Source organism: Arvicola amphibius, chromosome 14 (genome assembly GCF_903992535.2).
Source record: "Arvicola amphibius chromosome 14, mArvAmp1.2, whole genome shotgun sequence".
Classification (NCBI taxonomy): domain Eukaryota; kingdom Metazoa; phylum Chordata; class Mammalia; order Rodentia; family Cricetidae; genus Arvicola; species Arvicola amphibius.
Window position 1 is genome coordinate 6,329,057 of NC_052060.1, and position 18,976 is coordinate 6,348,032.

General features: G+C 49.6%; 2 protein-coding genes across 3 annotated transcripts; one reads left to right on the plus strand and one right to left on the minus strand.

Annotated features, from left to right (window-relative positions):
- Positions 1–855: 855 nt before the first annotated feature.
- On the minus strand, positions 856–9,695 carry Mllt11 (MLLT11 transcription factor 7 cofactor). Its single transcript, XM_038311703.1, has 2 exons — positions 9,134–9,695; positions 856–2,136 (listed from the first exon to the last, which is right to left on the minus strand). The coding sequence occupies exon 2, from the start codon at positions 2,128–2,130 to the stop codon at positions 1,864–1,866; it is 267 nt and encodes an 88-aa protein (XP_038167631.1). The 5' UTR covers positions 2,131–2,136; positions 9,134–9,695; the 3' UTR covers positions 856–1,863.
- Positions 9,696–9,804: 109 nt separating this feature from the next.
- On the plus strand, positions 9,805–17,939 carry Cdc42se1 (CDC42 small effector 1). 2 transcript variants are annotated; one of them, XM_038312031.1, is made up of 5 exons: positions 9,805–9,919; positions 12,638–12,950; positions 13,428–13,538; positions 14,341–14,429; positions 15,834–17,939. In XM_038312031.1, exons 2-4 carry the CDS (start codon positions 12,897–12,899, stop codon positions 14,413–14,415), a joined length of 240 nt encoding a protein of 79 aa, XP_038167959.1. In that variant the 5' UTR covers positions 9,805–9,919; positions 12,638–12,896; the 3' UTR covers positions 14,416–14,429; positions 15,834–17,939. The 2 variants fall into 2 exon arrangements, with proteins under 2 accessions (XP_038167959.1, XP_038167960.1); XM_038312032.1 differs by lacking the exon at positions 9,805–9,919 and adding an exon at positions 11,678–11,888.
- Positions 17,940–18,976: the final 1,037 nt, after the last annotated feature.

Here is an 18,976-nt window from a genome sequence, read left to right on the forward strand (position 1 = left end):
TAGGGGACGGACCGGGACGGTAGTTTTGGCGCCAACGCTTGCGAGGGTGAGGTTGCTGGTGGGTCGTTTTGGAGTTTGCGCTCCACCTTTCCCACTGGTTCTCCGCAGGGCTAGCCTTAGGGTCAGGGGAGAATCGTGCTTCCTCGTCTTAACCTTCGCGAGACTGCTTGGGACATTCCTGGATGTGCACGCGCATCGGACACCTGCCCGACCGGATGGATACTTTACCAATTAGTAGCCTGAATATAAAGACATTCTCAGGGAAGACAAACTTACAACGTTTTGGGGGAGACTGAAGAGAATGGAACATGAATTTGCATCTACTTTACGGTCACTTCATGTACCAAACAGCTTATCTTGGTTTCCACTCATCTGTTTAAATGAATGGACTGAGAAGAAAAAAAAAAAAACAACCAAAAGGTCCTTCAAAAAGCAGCAACAGACAAACCTCTAATGGCAGCCTAGGCAGAGAGAGCTTTGAACTCAATAAAGGTCCAGGTTCCAGGCCCCAAATTTAAACACAAGGTGGAAATGGTGACACACCCCTGCACAGGCAGGCGGATCTTTTTGAGTTTAAGACCAACCTGGTCTACAAAGTACCAGGACTGTTATACAGAGAAAAAACAAAAAGAACGAACGGTCTTGGGATGTGGCTTAGTGTCTAAGAGCACTGGCTGCTTCCTGAGGAACTCTACCAGGGCCTGGCAAGCACTGCGACCACCAAGTGCCATCCATCACGAACAGTTCTTGTGCAGTCAGTATTAGAAAGAGAAAACAAGAAGCTGAATGTGGGAACGAGTAAATTCTGAGATCTGTAGTACTTCACTGAGAAGAGAGGAAACTCAAACCCAGACCTAGGCTTTAACATCTTTATTAAATAAATGAACAAATGGCAGCACAACTCAGCAGCAATAACTTTGGAAGGAAGAGGGACAGGTGTAGGGTCTGAATATAATTGCTTATTTCACGGTCTTCCAGTGGCTGAAGAACTATGCCCAGGAACCATTGGCTCCTATCACGTACCGCAACTACAGAAAGGCAAAGCGAAAGTGCAAAAAACCAAAACACTCCGCCTGTTCCATGACTGAATCACAACTTTATATAAATTATGCTAATATACTCTGGTTTCTCTTTAGATCATATAAATCTTTTGCCTTTTATGGATTATCCTACACCAAGGTTTCCCCATGAAGACTGAAATCTGATTTTCTCCCAACCCACAGCTGGGAGCGGAGCTGTAAGGTGGATTCCAGGCTTTTCCTCACTCCCGTTCCCCAGGATGCATTATTTCCTCTCATACCCATGACCACCCATGTTTCTGCACGACAAGAAACAGAACTTACTACCTAGCCTTTTAGGCATCCTGCTTTGTAGGAAGCATCTCAGAATTTCCAGGTTCCTCACTACTTCTTGAAATATTTGCTTACTGGCCTCGTGCAGGAAATCAGGGAGGATCAAAGAATCCCTGAAGCTGATTAAAATGTAACGAAAAAAGAAAAATCGGTCTCCCATTTTGCACAACTGTACTTCTCTCTGGTGCCCCAATACGGATGGTTTTCTGGGACTAGTTAATATCCTTGGGATTGGGGTGGAAATCCCGTGATCTAGTTCTCCTGTGACTGAACCCTTGACTTTGTGCCTAGAAGGCTTTTGAGAGAAATGGAGTAGGCAGATAAATAAATAAATAAATAAATAAGAAATAAATACATAAATACATACAAACATACAATTAAATTGGCAGATTCATCAGCACCACCAGCACAATAGAGGGAAGAGAACAGTATTAGATGGGAAAGGCTTAGAAAGGATGGGGCTTAAAAGGGAAGGCAGTGGGGTAAGGGGTGGGAGAGAGCAGCTTTGGCCTTAGAGCAAGTCCAAGTCGATGGAGTGGATGCTGGCAATGGGAGCTCTCCAGAAGTTGAAGGTGCTGAATTCAAGGAGGGGATCATCTGGGTTCTTCTGCTCTGCTCCGCTTGCCTGACCGCCCATTTTGCCACCGTTGCTGTCTGTGCTCTTGTAGGTAGATGTATCTGACAGGCCCAGGCCTTCCAGCTCCGACAGATCCAGTTCTGGGATGGGCATCCTCCAGAAAAGAAAGGAGTTGTACTGGCTACTCACAGGGTCCCTCATAATTCCCTGGGGAAGAGCAAATCACTTGTTAGTCTTCATGCCAGAGCAAGCCCCTTACCCCGAGCCTTCCCTTGCTTAAGCTGATCTTTTTTGTTTCCTTCGTAAATAAGCCAAGGATTTTAAGACAAATACCAGGACTTTCTATCATGATTTTGTACAGCTCTTAATTGGCTCGCCTTGGCTCTAATTTTTCCCTCAGAAATATACCTCGGGTCTTATACACAGCAGGCAGGAGCTGTATCTCCATCCCTTTAGGTCTGATTTCTGAGGCTTTACAAGTCTGGCCCCACTCTTTTTGTGTGTGGTATTGAGAGGTTAACAGACGCTGGGGTGTCTAGGCAAATAAAACTCTATGTTCTAACCCTGAATTATACCCTAAGCCCTCTTTTTACCTGTATTTTTAGATGGGCTCTACTGACTTGCCCAAGTCCAACCTTGAACTTGAAATCTTTCTGCCTCAGCCTCCCGAGTTACAGGCCTGCTCAACTAAGAATTAATTAACTGTGCTGAGAATCAAAGCCAGGACTTTATACATGTACTGGTCAAGGAAAACATCCCAGAACCAAACACTTGGCTTCTTCACGTCTGTTTAATAAGCTATGGTGTTCTCTAAAGGTCTCCCATGACATGTTCGCATTTCCTCTTGCCTTTAACGCGGCAACGAACTCACCTCCTCCAGGACATCTCCCCCAAAGCAGATGAGCTTCACCTACCTAGCCACCCCAGAGCCTTCCCCAACACCCTGCAGAATTTTACCTGACTCCATCCTGTTCTGGTTACAGATCCCGATGGACTGGATATATTTTATGTGTTTATCTCCTTATGAGACCAAAAGTTCCTCTATGGCTAAAAACACACCTACTAGGCTGGGCATGGTGGCACATGCCTTTAATCCCAGCACTTGGGAGGCAAAAACAGGCGATCTCTGAGTTCCAGGCTAGCCTGGTTTACAGAGTGAGTTCCAAGGCTGTTTCAAAAGCAAAAAATAAAAATAAAAATAAAAATCCCCCCAAAACAAAAAACCAGAAAACATCTACTTTTGGGTAAAGCAGGAGCTAGATCTTATAGACCTTACATATAAACACTAGTTTGCCCTTATTAGCACAATGCACACTTGGCTACTCTCACTTATTTGTCCCCAGAGTAACAAATCCTCACTATGTCTCTCTGGCCCATCTCTCCTCAGGACAAACCCAGACACTAGAATAGCTTTCTTCCGCTACACCACGATCTTTTCCCGCTGACTCACATGTTAGAGAAAAGCTGACAACCGAGAGCAAGCAGGCTAAAAGCACCAGGTAATGAAGCAAACTTACATGGGAGAGAATGGTGACTTGACAGACAGGGTCTCACTATGCAGGCCAGGCTGGCCTTGAACTCACCAAGAGCTGCTGGCCTCTGCTCCCAGAGATCAGAGATTAAAGGCATATGCCACTATGCCCAACTCCTCTTTCCATGTTTTTTGGGGTTTTTGCTTGTTTGTTTGTTTGTTTTTCAAGGGCTTCTCTGGCTGTCCTAGAACTTGCTTTGTAGACCAGGCTGGCCTTGAACTCCCTGAAATCCGCCTGCCTCTGCCTCGGGAGTATGGGGGATTAACGGGGTGCGCCACCACGTTAACAATCAGTTGTGGTACCTTTGCTTCTAATCCAGCCCACAGCTCTCTGACACTGTGACTAGCAGAGCTCTCTGGAGCCTTCATGGATTATTTACTAGCCAGGGAAAGGGCAAGAAGCTTTAGTTTAAATGTTCCCAAAGGAACAAAAAGAACATTCCACTGCCACCAAAAATAGAAATTTCAAAGTCTTTCTGGAACACACTATCAGCTCTCACCAGCCTGTGACTCCTAAAAAGTGGCCTTAAGTAGGTTCCAAAGTGTCCCTATATGACGTGAAATGTCTCTACCAAACTAGGAAAACTGACCTAGAACAGAAACTGCAGGAAATGCGGGGTTGGGGTGGGTAAATGGTCAGCGGGTGGCCCAGAAGTGGGTTTTTGAGTCTTGCTCTAAACTCAACTCTAGTTCAGGCTGACTTCAAACACAAAGCCTTCGTGTGGAGGTGCCCTAGTGCTGGGGTTACATGAACGTATCACACCAGGACACAACTTTTGGGCTGCTTTTTTTTTTTTTTTTTTTTTTTTTTTTTTTTTTTTATGCACGGTCCTCCTTCCTTTGAAATTTTTTTAGGGAAAAAAACAAAAAGACAGGGTCCTCCTCTGTAGCCCGGGCTGTTATGTAGTATGTAGTCAGCCATTTTCCTTCCTCAGTCTCCAGAGTGCTGGGATTCCAGCCGTGTGCCTTTCCCTGTGATCTTGTGCGAAGACAGACACGGGTGTCCACAGGTGTCACACGATGAGTGTGTGGGCGGCAGTGAGAGGAGCACCACCCTGCTTGAGCAACATGTACCCTGCTCTCTGACACAGGCTCTCGCTGAACCTGGAGCTCGGTGGGCAGCCAGCAAGTCCAGCGATCCTCCTGTCTCCACCCTCCCGTGTTTCTGGGGCTACAGATGTAAGCTTTTTATTTGGCTTCTGGGGATCTGAACTCGGGTTTTTTTCTGATATCTTTTTTTCTTTTTCATTCTTTCTTTCTTTTTTTTTTTTGAGACAGGGTTGTTTCTCTGTGTAACAGCTCTGGGTGCCCTAGAACTTGCTTTGTAAACCAGGCTGGGCTCGAACTCAGAGAGATTCACCTCCTCTGCCTCCCAAGTGCTGGGATTAAAGGCATGTGCAACCACCTTCGGGCCATCCCATGACCTTTCATAACATTAAAAAAATACTACCCGTTCTATTTATAATCCCAACAATCAAGAGGCTCAGGCAGGAGTTTGAGGAGTATGTGTTCGGGCCCAGGCTGGGCAAGACTCTGGCTCAAGCAAAACAAAATAAGCAATATAATAATAATAATAAATAAATTTTTTTTCAGGCAAGGTCTCATAGCTCAGAATAGCTTCAAAATGGAATTCCTGATTCTCCTGCCTCCATCTCCCAAATGCTCGGGTTACAGGCATGGTCCAAGATACATGGCTTAAAAAAGCAAATTCTGGGTTCTTTCAACCATCCTTCCCCTTTCATCCTCCCTTCCTTTTCCTCTCTCTCCTCTCCCCACCCCCCCACCAAGCTCCAAAATAAGCCCCTGGGAGCTGAACATTACTCAGCAGAGAAGTAGTTTAACAAGAGCGTGATGTCGGACTGAAGCAGGGCCAAGGAGTTAGCAGAAAGGTGAGGTCATTGCCCCATGAACTCAGCTCTGACCATCTCCATGGGAACGAGCAGAGAATTAGCAAGCATGACTGCACCTATAACACCTTTGAGCTAACCAAGCCCCACTGAGGTCTGGACTACAGACACTAAAGAGCATGCCTCAGGAGTCAGGCTGTTACTGACTCTGCTTATCGGGAAGTTTATGACATCACCAGGTGTTGCCTTGCTAGCCGACTTAAAAAAAACCTTCCCTTAAAAGTCTCCTACAGAGTGACCTTCATATAATACAGGACATATAATAAACTGTTTTTCACAGACAATGACACAGGTAAGCCCATGAACTAAAATAGCAGAGGCTGACCTTGAACTTCTGACACCCAGATTACATAATTAAAACAGAAAACAATTACTAAGAAAAAATTTGTTTTTGTTCTTTTGAGCAAGGGTCTAGCTATGTAACCCAGGCTATGTAGAATCTTATTATATAGCCTGGACTAACCTGAAACTCAAGATTCTCTCTAGTCTCAGCTTCCAGATTCTGGGTGCTGAGATCACAGACATCACCATCACACCTAGCTTAAAATGAAAAACAAATATATTTTTTAAGCCGCGTTATTTGAAGCGCAGTCTCACTATATTGCCCTGGTTGTCCTAGAACCCATTTTGTAGGCCACGCCAATCTCGAACTTACAAAGATCTGCTTGCCTCTGCCTCCTGAGTGCTTGCATACAAAAGGTGTGTGCCATTGCACTCAACTAAAACCGTGAAAACCAGAAGACACCTTGGATTGTTCAGGAGCTGATGTGCACCCCAAGACTCATACTTCTAGCATAATCCGAGAGCTCTTGCTGTCCTTCCAGAGGACCTGGGTTCCCAGCAACCACATGGCAGCTGATAACCAACGCCAGTTCCAAGGGATCTGACACCGTCTTCTCAGGCAGCAGGCATGTTCTTGGCATTCATAAAAATTAAATCTTTTTTTTTTTAAACTTGAATTTTTTTTTTTTAAATCTCTGTGTGTGCTGGGTGGTGGTGGCGCATGCCTTCAATCCAGCACTTGGGAGGCAGAGGCAGGCGGATCTCTGAGAGTTCGATGCCAGCCTGGTCTACAGAGTGAGTTCCAGAACAGGCTACACAGAGAAATCCTGTCCCGGAAAAGAGAGAGAGAGAGAGAGAGAGAGAGAGAGAGAGAGAGGGAGGGAGGGAGGGAGAGAGGGAGGAAGGGAGGGAGGGAGGGAGGGAGGGAGGAAGGGAGGGAAGGAGGGAGGGAGGGAGAGGGAGAGAGAGATCTGTGGGGGGTGGGGCTGGACGTCCACACCCTATGCCTTGGTAGAGATGAGAGGCTTTGCGTTCTGCTTGTCTGACCTTGTAAACCAGGCAGGCTGGGCTGGGAGCTCCTGGAGCTTCTCCTGCTCTGCCTCCATCCTGCTGTAACCTGGGATTACAGCTGCACTCCCATGTCCAGCTTTATATGGGTTCTGGGGATTCCAGCTCAGGTCCTCACACTTGGGTGGGTAAAGATGGCTTTACCCACTGAGCCATCTCCGTCCCAGTCCTGGCCTGGTACGTCCCTCAATCCTGCCTCAGCCTCCGAGGAGCCTAGAATGTAACCAGGTACCACCACGCTCCATTACGAATTTTCACCGGGAGGTCATGGCTCACGCCTTTAACCCCAGCACTCTGGAGGCAGAGGCAGGCACCTGTGAGTTCCAAGCTAACCAGAGTTATACAGTGAGAGCTGTCTGGAAAAAAAAAGACATCTTTTTGTGGTTTTATTTTTATTTCTTTTTTAAAATCTATTTATTTATTATGTATACAGTATTCTGTCTGCATGTATGCCTGCGGGTCAGAAGAGGCCACCAGATCTCATTACAGATGGTTGTGAGCCATCATGTGGTTGCTGGGAACTGAACTCAGGACCTTTGGAAGGGCAGGCAGTGTTCTTAACCATTGAGCCATCTCTCCAGCCCCTATTTTTATTTCTTAAATAAGGTCTTAGCATGTAGCCCAAGTGCTGGCTTCTAACTTGGAATCCCTGCTTCTGCCCCCGAGTCCTGGGATTACAGGTGTATGTGCCACCACTCCCAGCTAAGAATTTAGTTCTCAGTGCTGGGCAGATGGCTCAGCAGTCTGGCTGCTCTTTCAGAAGTCCCGAGTTAATTTCCCACAAACCACACGATGGCTCACAACCATCTATAGTGGGATCTGATGTCCTCTTCTGGCTTCAGGTAGAGCACTCATACATAAAAATAATTGATTTCTCAAAATAATTCTTTTCTAAGTATATTCTCCTTCTGTGGTTCTAATCTGACTAGGAGGAGGCAGGAGGATCAGGAGTTGTATGGAAGCCAACAAACTGTCTTGAAAAATAGAGACTAAGCTAGCACTTAAATCAGCGCTGACAATCTGACTCCTTTCCTTTCAACTGTAACACGTATAACAGGAGACTGCACAGGACTGTCTTCCAGCTGAAACAGCTAGATTCAGGCATGGAGGCACACAGCTGCAGTCCCAGCACTCAGCAGGCTGAAGGACTGAGAGTTCAAGCCTAGCCTGGGCTGCATACTGAATCCAGAGACCCACCCCGCAAACCAAAACAAAAAGAACATGAACAAAACACAAAACCAGTTCGAAATAAAACGAGTTAAAGGAAATTATGTGGAAATATTTAAAGGAAATATTGAAAAGCTGAAAATCTCCAGCCCGGAGACATGTCCAGAGACCCAAATTCATTCCAGAAAGCAGACACACAGGTATATGTAGCATTAAAATAAGAAGACGGGCTGCTTTCGAGCTGGCTTCCCCTTCCTTCCTCAACTACTCTTCATCATTTTACCTGTCTCTCTGAAGGCTCTGGATGGTGACTGACGACGTGGTACACGCTCAGTAAATGTGCCATCCATTTTAAAATACCCCGATATTGTAGGTAAAGTAACTTCTAAATTTCATTGTCAATTCTTCGAGACACCATGATTAAAGACATACTTTCTTTAAGCCACGTGGACACACCCAAATACCCTTTGTCTAGATTGCTGCCCCCCAGGAGCACCCAAGGCCTGCTCCACAGAGCCTTGCTGTGTCATGCTGCCACCATGCAGCCTGAGGATGGCTGGTGGAGGATGGGGCTAGAAGCTTTCTGGTGTGTCTCACATTGCTCTGGGATTTTCCCACTAGCCACAACCTTCCCCACGAACTAGGAGGGGCTGCAAAGAAAAATCTGTTCTCATCAGTAATTCCTGTGGACTGCACTGATTGCAACATTAGGCAATGACACAGCTGCCCCCACCTGTCCTACCTCAAGCATCTTCGGAGTGAAAATCTGAGATTGTATAGTATCCCATGTTAAAAAAGAAAAGGAAAAGGAAAAGGAAAAAGGAGCACTCCCCAAAACTCCCTATCACAGACACAGAACAGTGAGGAGGGTGGAAACACAAGAAGTAGAGGTTGCAGGAATTACAGTAGGAATAAAGTTCACCAAATAACTGGTAGCAAAATTATAGCTTGAAAAGGAAGATACAGATAACTAGCCACTAGACAGAAGCCATTAGATGCACAAGGCAAAAATTATCGGAAAATGGATACACGAAATGAAGAGCTAAATGCCGAGAAATAATTACAGGTAAAGTGTTGGAAATTAATGCTTAGGTCCACGATAAGGCATAGATGGAGATCTTAACAGATAAAAATCTGGTAACAGCTACCCATTGTTCAGAGCGCCCCCTTCTCTCCTCTGAAACGGTCCCCCACCTAGTCTCACATGGGGGTCTTTCAAGCTTGAGAAGCCGCCCCTCAACTAGGTTACCTGTTATCAATGAATGACTGGCGTGTTCCGAAGATGGAGAGAATGCCTCAGGGGCTCGGGGGTCTGCTCTGGACCGGAGAGGAGGAGGCTGCAGAAGGAAGCTGTTGGTGATGAGACGGCTTTGTCTGCTCACGCCTTCTGCCTCGTCTGTGACAAAGTCGGCCGCTGGGTCTCCCCTGCAATGCAGCCCCTCCTAGCAAGGGCGGAAGCACTCCCCGCCCCCTCTCTGCCTGACTCGGCTAATTCGAATGATAGGTTCCGGAACACGCCACCCAGGCTAGAGCCTCTCCTTCGGCTCGCACGGCTCCCACATCTCTCCAGCACCCTCGTGCTGTCCGGGGTGCAATGGCTGAACAGTTAATTGTCCTCTAACTTAGATGCATGGGTTAAAAAAGACTTCCCGCTAGACCACAAAACGCCCCTCCTTTTCACTCTAAGGGCTGAAGGGGACTTTGGGAGACCCGGAAAGGGCCCCGGCGCGCGGTCACCTCTGCACCTGCAGCAGGTGGACAGACCTAGCACACACACTTAGGGTGTCCAGGAGAGCGGTGCTTCCCGCTGTCCCCGCGGGCCACGCCGTGCGCACCGGCAGGCCTGGGCGGAGCGCTGAGCTCGGCTCGCAGCCCGCGGGTTTCGTAATCGCGTCGCCGGCGTTTCCGCCCTCGGCCGGCCCCACCTCTGCCGGCCCGCCCTCGACTCCCCGCCGTGCGGAGCAGCAGCCCGGGATCCCGGAGTGGCGGAGCCCCCGCCCGCAGCGGCCGCCGCCTGGACGCCGGGGAGCCGCAGGTGAGAGCGCCGGGCGGGTCGGAGGTCGCGGTCACAGTCCACGCGCGGGTGGCGCCAGCCGGGGAGAGGCAGGGACGCGGCGATTGCAGCGTGGGGCCGGGTGGGAGGTGCGAAGCGACAGGGGCTCCTCGCCGGCCCACTAACCTCAGAGGTCTGCTGTCCCAGACAAAACGAAGTGGTGCTGGGGCCCCGGAAGGTCTAAGCCAGACTGAGGCAGCCACGGAGAACAGTGACAGAGGCACAGCGATCCACTGAGGTTCTCATCCTAGTTCGGAGTGGGTGGGGGAGAGAGCTGGAGTCTGATGGAAAATATTGGGGGAGGGGAACAAATTAGGATCTCCTGTTTCCTCTTAAGTCCCCAGAAGCCCTTTCCTGGGGTTCGGGCAGGGTTGGCTAGGACAAATGTCTGTCACTTGACTGGAAATGGGGCCCGTTCCTCTCTCCAGGGCCCCTCAGGAGCCCGCTGTGTCTGGAGGGTCTCCACGCAGGGACCAGCTGCATCCCTGGGCTTACAGCCAGAATTTGCCCACACCATTCTCGAGTCTCTTTCTCTCCAGCTGCTTCTTGTGAAGGCTTGTCAGACAGCGGGTTGGAAGCCTTGAGGCTGGAAGCAGCGGGACCGGGAAAACCGGTTTGGGGCTACCACAGGACCGGGGAACTACCTGTATACATCCTTCCTCTCCGGCTCCTTACCCCCACCCCTCTCCTACTCGCCCCTCTCCAGCTCTTCCGTCCTCAAAGCCCACTGTGATAACGCCGGTGGTTTGGAGATTGTCACTCCAGGTTCTGGATTTCGTGTGGAAATGAGAGGAGCCCCACTGTCAGGATGTGGCTCTATGCTGTCTAATCCTAGATCTCTTCTCTTTTCCCATCTCCTCCCTTTTTTTTTCTGTGGGGATGAAGGAGTAGGCAGTGGCTCCAGCATCGCTGCCGCCTCGGCTCACCAGCTAAGGCCCGGTTTGTCCCCATCCCAATCGTTGGCTGCTTTAAAACAGAGTGACAGCCAATGCCTAGTACTTCCTTTTCTGGCTTTGTTCCTCTTCCCCCCCACCCAACACTGCCACAGTGACCCTGGCCTGTCTTCACACTCTGACACCGCCTCCAAGCTTCAGAGACCCTAATGTCCTAGGGACTGGAATTTCCTGGTCACTTCTCATCATCATTGGTTGTTTCTTGCCAAGTCCCCCACACACTTTCCCTCCACCCATCTTGGTCAGGTCCCTGGAAGAGAAACAGAAAGGTCCTTGTTTCCTCCAGGGCCCCCTTTCCTCTCCCTCCTCCCCTCCCTCCTCCCAGTACTGGCCACCTCTGTCCACTGCGCTCTGAGCAGGGTGGGGAATACTGGGTAGAGCCCAGCCTCAGTATAGACTGTCTGGTCGTGTTGGGGGTTTCCTCTGATTCTTTATTGTTTTCTACGTTTCCCCAAACCCCTACCACCTGCCACCATCATGACAAACCTTGTGACCGTGTTCCCACTGGTCAGCCTCCCCTCCCTGGGCAGCTGTGTTCTGGCCAGTCCTGGTTACTCCTGCCTCCCAGGGGCGGGAAGGGAAGTGAAAGAGAGGCTGACCCTTGGGTTCTTTCCTACCCTAGGAGCTGTATTTCATTGCTTGAGTGATCTCATCTCAGGGCTGCTAGAAAACAACACTCAACAAACAAACAAAACTCAGTTTTTTTTTTTTTTTTGGTCTGTCTAGGCTACTGGAGCACCCAGCTTCCAGCCGCAAGCCTAGAGGCTCATTCCTATTCATGCTCATGTTTAATATTCATGGGCTGCCCTCTTGGACTCCTGAGCTTGACTCTGCTATGGAGAGGGAAGTACAGAGGAAACGCAGATGGGCTGTCACCCCCAGGTTGGCAGCAGTGAGGAGGGGAGAACGTTCCTCCTGGGACACAGTGCTGCTGGAAAGTTCCTGTGTGTGTCTGGCTCACTGGTGGAGCTTGGAACTGGGGAGAAGGAAAAGAGCAGGTCAGAGCAGGAGGGAGGGGGAAGGGAGGTCTGAGCCTTACAGGGTGTAAGACACCCAACAGCACAGGATGGAACACGTGGAAAAGGGTGGGGAGGCTCAGAGCAGAAAGCCACTCTGCACATTACCTGTGGGGCCACGGGTAGGTGCACACAAGTCTGCAGAGCTCTCAGGAAAGGCAAGGTCAGATATTAACTCTAACTGGACTCTGGGAGGCCGTTGGACTTCAGCTGGGGGAAGTGCGTGCGGAGGAACAAAGGCAGTGGACTGAGAAGGAGAAATTCCCCGCTCCAGAACTCACTGCCAGTCTCCTGGGCACTGACTAGGTGGTCCTTAAAGCAAATGGTGGTGTTGGGGCAAGGTAAGAGAAAAGGGAGGGACAGGGCGGAGGCCTTGTTTGTGAGAACAGAAACCACTATTTCCTCTTCGGAGTCTCTTACGTGCCCTCCCCTCCTGCCCTCGCCCAGGGTGAAGGGAACTGAAGTCAGTAGCACCCCTTAACTCTGTCCATTTCTGTCACCGACTCATCCAAAGTTCTCTTAGCCCCCTTCTTCCTTGGTCCCAGTTGTCATCGTTCCTGACCCGGTTGGTCTTTTGCACTATCCGTTGTGAGGAGCAACTGTGAGCATCCTGTGTTTGAGGCAGCAGTAGCCTCCACGAGAGAAGATGGAAGTGTATCAGGTCTCTTGGGAAAGGGACTGGGGAGGGATGCTTCTCACTAACAATTCTTTTCCTTTCTGCTAAAATTTAGAATTTCACATCTAAAGAAGACAGAACCTTGTGCCTGCCTGCCTGCCCACTCAAGCTGGTGCTTTTAGTGGCCCCGGGTCCGAGACTCCGACCTTCACTCCACAATTGAGGGTCTCTAGGATTCCCACAGCCCTCGAACCATCCAGCTGTGTGAATCCAAGGTGCTGTTCCGCCTGAGAGTGAGGACTGGCAGGTTAGCAACAAAACAAGAGCCCTCTGGGGCCTCTGGCAGAGGCCCGAAGCTGGAACCATCAGGGAACATGAGTGAATTTTGGCACAAACTGGGCTGTTGCGTGGTAGAGAAGCCCCAGCCGGTAAGTCTCCTGTCCCCACCCTGCCACACACAGAAATTCGTTACCATGTGCTGGGAAGTAGACACGCCATCTCTGATCTGCCTTCTGAAAAACACTTTGTCTTACCCACCTCCTGAGTTTCTGTGGCAGGGTACGGTCCTGTGCAATAAAGGAGACTGTGACAAAAGAGTTGAACAGCTCTGTCACCTGCTCCTGTTCTGAGGTGGCAGGGGTCATAGGTAGAACTTAAGACCTGTCAGTGTCCCCTCATCATCCTAGGTACCTTTGCTTTGTCCCTGTCTGTGTGTACTCAGCAGGCCACCACTCTGGTGACATTGTCTCAGATTTGTTATTCCAGCTCTGTCTGTCTTTTCTACCCTGATGTTTGCCCATTACACTGCCAAGTCAACCTTAACTCTTGGTGGTTTTCCAAGCCTCCTTCCCCTTCCTCCACGGAGGAGAAGGCTGCCTGTGTGACTCCCTGTCTTCTCCGAGCAGAAGAAGAGGAGAAGACGGATTGACCGCACCATGATCGGGGAACCAATGAATTTTGTCCACTTGACTCACATTGGCTCGGGAGAGATGGGGGCTGGAGATGGACTTGCCATGGTAATAAGGGAAGGGTGGGTGTTTATTTGGGGGTGTCGTCAAGTGAGGGACATAACAGAATACTTAATGGGGAAACACGAATCTTAGAGTGTAGACCTGGTCCCCAGTGGTGTGGGTTTCTGATCTCTAGGGCTAGCCCCCTTCTTCACAGTTAGCACTGGGTCTTCATTGGAGTATAAATGTTGTAATATTGAAGGCCTTTTTCTCAGACCATGGGTCTCCCTATTAAGAACCTAAGCAGAGCTGGGACGTAGCTCAGGTGGTGGAGCGCTCGCCTAGCGTGCAGGAAGCCCTGGGCTTGATCTTCAGCCTTGCAGAAGCTGGGTGTGGTGACTCATACCTCTAACCCCAGCACTCAGGAACTAGGGACAAGAGGCTCAAGGTCATCCTGCACAGAGAGTTTGAGGGCAGCCTGGCCAAGCGACCCTATCCCAAAATAGAAAGAAAAAAAAGAAAAGAAAAGAAAGAACCTGTTCAGTCAGTGTGTCAGAGCAAGTCACAGTGTGACTGGACATCTTGGGCCATGTAAGGGTTTGTTCTAAATAATGTCTCTGAACACGTCTGGACAAAGTTTTTTAATACTGGTTACAAAACTCACAGGAAAATATTGGAGTGGTGTGTGTGTGTGTGAATCGCATTAGTAAATGACTCCTCCATCTTGTTTTCCTGTGGGAGACTTGTCTGAGAAGAATGGTGGTCAGGCTTAAACTCCTCAGACAGGTGCTCCTGGGGCCTCAGGGGAAACGGTTGCTTGTCATGGAGTGCGGAGAGCTAGGTGACCATGCCCTGTGCTCTTCAACAGACCGGTGCGGTTCAGGAGCAGATGAGATCCAAAGGAAACCGGGACAGACCGTGGAGCAATTCTAGGGCCTTGTAGCTCCCACAGGCCTGGTGAGTGACCCCGTGCCCGTGCGGCACACCCTGCGGCCTGCTGCAGACCGTGATCCTTGGATGCAAGAATGAGAAAGTGAAAACGCAAGAACACAGGATCAGAAAAAGTAGGATCTCTGCAGGAAGGTGTGGGGTGGGGAGACTGTAGTGGCACACACCCAGCGTCCCGCCCAGCAAACCCGAGGTCAAGTTCAAGCTTCTCTGACAACATAGTGAAGTCAAGGTTAGTATAGGCTATGTAGTACCCAGTCTCAAAAAAAAAAAAAAAAAGAGGCCGGGCGGTGGTGGCGCACGCCTTTAATCCCAGCACTCGGGAGGCAGAGGCAGGCGGATCTCTGTGAGTTCGAGACCAGCCTGGTCTACAAGAGCTAGTTCCAGGACAGGCTCCAAAGCCACAGAGAAACCCTGTCTCGAAAAACCAAAAAAAAAAAAAAAAAAAAAAAAGAGAGAGAGAGAAAAACATTGAGGAAAGAGCCTTATGGAAAGCTTAAAATATCCACTATAGGCCGGACTTGGTAGCACGTACCTGTAACCCAGCACTGGGGAGGTGGAGGCGGGCAAGTCTCTGCAAACGTGAGGTTAGGGCTACTTAGTGGGGCTGTCTCCCTTCTGCTCCCCCACAAAGATGGGCACCTGTATAGCGCCTTCTCCCTTGGGCTTTGTTTTCTTTGAGGGCAAACTGCTTTTTCCTTCTCGTCCAATAGGGTTTTGTAGGGAGCTGAAATGACTCAAATTCACTTTGTAGCCCAGGCTGACCTTTAATTCAGGATCCTCCTTCTGGAAACTTCTAAGAGCCACTAGTACTGTTGTGTTTGGCTCCAGATCTTCCTTTGGCCAGACACTGGTTCATGCCTGTTGTGGGTGTTTTACACTTTTGGCTTTTTGAGGGGCCCACCACCCAGCTCCCAAATAAACCACATGGAAGCTTATTGTTATTTATGAATGCCTGGCCTTTGTGTGGACTGTTTCTTGCCAGCTTTTCTTAAATTATCTTGACATCCTTTGCCTCTGGGCTTTTATCTTTATTTCTGTGTACCTTTCTCCACTGTGGCTGGCTGTGTAGCTGGTGGCTGCCCTGATGTCCTCTCCTCCTTGTTCTCTAGCTCTTCCTTACTCTTGATTCTCTTTCTCTTTATCCTCTCTGCCTGCTAGCCCCGCCCATCCCTGCTCCTGTCTCGCTATTGGCTGTCCATCTCTTTATTAGGACCATCAGGTGTTTTAGACAGGCACAGAAACATAGCTTCACAGAGTTAAACAAATGCAACATAAAAGCCACACACCTGAGAATAATATTCCCCAATCCTAGCACTTTGGAAGTTGAGGCAGGAGGATTATCATGTGTTTGAGAGCAGCCTGGGCTATCATGTGACATCAAGAGTTGATTTTTTTTTTTTTTTAATTCAGGCTCTGCAGTCTTGGCGTTCCCATTCCGTGTCCAGCCCAGAAGAAATGCTGCCCATACCAGATCCCTTCCACAACCAGTGACCCAAGGGCCCCACCTCTCCCCCCTTCCTAACAAGTGCCTCCAACGGCATGGGGGCTGGACTCCCTCTCCTCCCACTGGCCTCTGCCCCTCCTGGAGATGGGCTCAAGGCAGCAGGACTGACCAAGTGACTACTGGTGGGCCAGAGGAGTCAGCTGAAGCCCTGGGCACCCTAGATCTGAGCTGGGGGTTCTCTGGGAACCTAGGATGAGTTCCCTGCTCCGGAATGAAGGTCGGGTGCCACCTGTTTAAACTTCTTGCCTTTACTATTTTTAAATGAGGCAGGTAGGTGAGGGGACCTCAGCTGCCTTCCTGCCCTCTTTCCTTCTGGAATGAGCAATGCAGAGGCCAAGGGGCGGGGTTACCACTGCCCAGTACACGCTGGATTTCAGATGAAGGCTCACAGCCCTACATGTCTCTGCCGGCACCAGGGTCTTGCTCCAGTTAGGCCTCTAATCCCGTGCTTCTGTAGTATTAATAGCTTCCCAGAAATATTCTTTTTTTAATTAAAATTTTAATTTAAGATGAGTTCTTTTAATTACCCCATCCCGCTGCTATCTCAGGCCTCGCCCCATCCCTTTGAGGGATTTTACTGTTTCTCACTGAATTAGAAGTGAGGAGCCGATCTTAATTTGACCACATTCCATTTGAGACTGGGCGTCCTGGCCTACCCTCTGTCAGCTCCCTGCTGGCCAGGTGAAGGGAAGAGGAGGGCTGTTATAAAAGCCAGGACCTCAGGGCGGACTTCCTGTTAGGAATGCAGCGGCAGAGCGGACAGGTTGGAAGCCCTCTTCGAGCACAGATCTTGAGATCCTTTATGGAGGCCTAGCTTTTCAACCCAAATAGCCGAAAACAGTGTGGGCTGCATTTCCAGCCCACCCCAGTGTGGCAACCAAAACACCCCCAGAAATTGCCAAGTGTCTCCTAGGGACAGAATTACCCGCAGTTGAGTCAAGTGATTTCCACATGCCCCACCCTCCACCAGTCTGGTTGTTGGCCCTGCGCCAAGGGCGAGCTAGTGCCCTCATGGAGCGGGCTCCGCAGAGCTGTGCTTCTTTCTTTCAGACATATTGCTTGTGCTTGCATGGGCTCAGGTTTCTGTGACAGACGTGGACAATGTGCCTCTGTGTTTGGTCTCTACAAGAGGGCCTCCCACAGTGAGGAGACACGAACAGGGTGAGCTGGGATCAGAACTGCAGAGAACTGGTTATGTGCCCACGTGCTGAGCTCCTCTGTGCACTGGCCCTCGAACCCAGCGTACGACTCAGGGACTTTGGTTAGAAGTGTCACTTGGCATGGCACACGGCTGAAGCTCCTGCTCTACATGGGAGCGCCACCGGAGCAGAGTCTTTAGGCCCTTTGTTTTCTCAGGTCTCTTTGTTCTGGCCCTTTCTTTGCGGTCTGATTAGAAAGGCAGAACAAGACAGATGAGCACCTGCCCCGTCCTAGAGAGGCGGGCTGGGGTCTCATTAGCTCTGTAATAGGAAGCTGTTGTGTGGTAATGGGTCAGGGCTATGGGAACTGGTCCACTCCTGCTGACCCCGTCCAGTTTTACCCCTCACCTAGTGACTGAGGTTTTCCTTTGTCCAAAGCTCAGTGTGCTCCCTGTAGACTTTCAGGCTCTAGCGTTGGTCGTGAATGTCCATTCCCGGTTTGCTTCCTTGCCCTTCCCGTCAGGCCTGCCTCCCTGGAGGGAGCTCACCTGCTAGTTAGAGGCTCCACGACCACTTGCAGGCATGGTGGACCTGTGCCCACCGGGTAGCGTGCTCCAAGGAAGGCCCTGAACATCAGGTCCTGGTGGCCAGAGGTTGGACACTGGGGATGAACCCCGAGCTCCAGTTTTGTTAACTAATTGGGGCACAGTCTTCTCTTTCTTTGATGCTCTCCTGCCTCAGGCTACCCTCTCTAATGTGTGTGCCACCACCACTTACCAAGGTGATTGGAATGGGTTGACAGTCGTAATTTATATTCAAAACTTGATGGACTTTTAAGATACATTTTTCCAATAAAAGAATTAAGCAAAAATAGTTGCAGAGTAATCACTACAAATGTTTGTTAGATCAAAAGATGGGCATGGGAGGAAAAAAAAAGATAGCTGGGCCTAGTGGTGCACACCTTTAATCCCAGCACTCAGGAGGCAGAGGCAGGAGGATCTCTGTGAGTTCCAGGACAGCCAGGGCTGTTACGCAGAGAAACCCTGTCTAGAATTTTTTTTTTTTTATTTAAAAACGGGCACAGCTGATGGTGGAGACTCTGAAAGTGGCCGAGGTGGGACTTTGTAGCAGCCATGGCGTTTCCCGACAAGGGCTGAATCTGGGTAAGGAAGGAAGGAGAGCCACCACAGTCTCAGGTGGGTTCTGGCTGTTCCCTTTCCCTGGTGTTTCAGAACTACTTATTTTGGCCAGGTGTGATGGCACACGCCTTTAACCAGCATTCAAGAGGCTGGCAGAGGGGGCTGGAGAGATGGCTCGCGGGTAAGAGCACTAACTGCTCTTCCAGAGGTCCTGAGTTCAATTTCCAGCAACCACATTGTGGCTCACAACCATCTGTAATGAGATCTGGAGCCCTCTTATGGCCTGCAGGGAGAATACTATATTAAAACAAACAAACACACACACACACACACACAAAGGAGGCTGGCAGATCTCTGAGTTTGAGACCTCAAACTTAAAAAATAAGACCCTGTCTCAAAGAACTGATGTATTTGTTTCAGACAGCACTGAATAGGGAAGATGAGCATTGTGAGCACTTCTGTCTTGGAAGACAGAGAGTAGAAAAACCAGCCTCTAGCTGGCTCTAACGTCCCTGCGTAAGTGCTTCTGGGAGGCCCACACCTTTAATCCCAGCACTTGGGAGGCAGAGGCAAGTGAATCTTGAATTTGAGGCCAGAGCAAGTTCCAGGACAGCCCGGGCTACACAGAGAAACCCTGTCTCCTGTCTTGAAAAACCAAAAAAGGCACAAGGACCAGTGGAAGAGTGTTTGCCTAGCGTGGGTTTGACCCGGTCATCACCAAAAAGAAAAATGAGACCAAAATATGTATTTTATGTTTTTTTTTTCTGTATT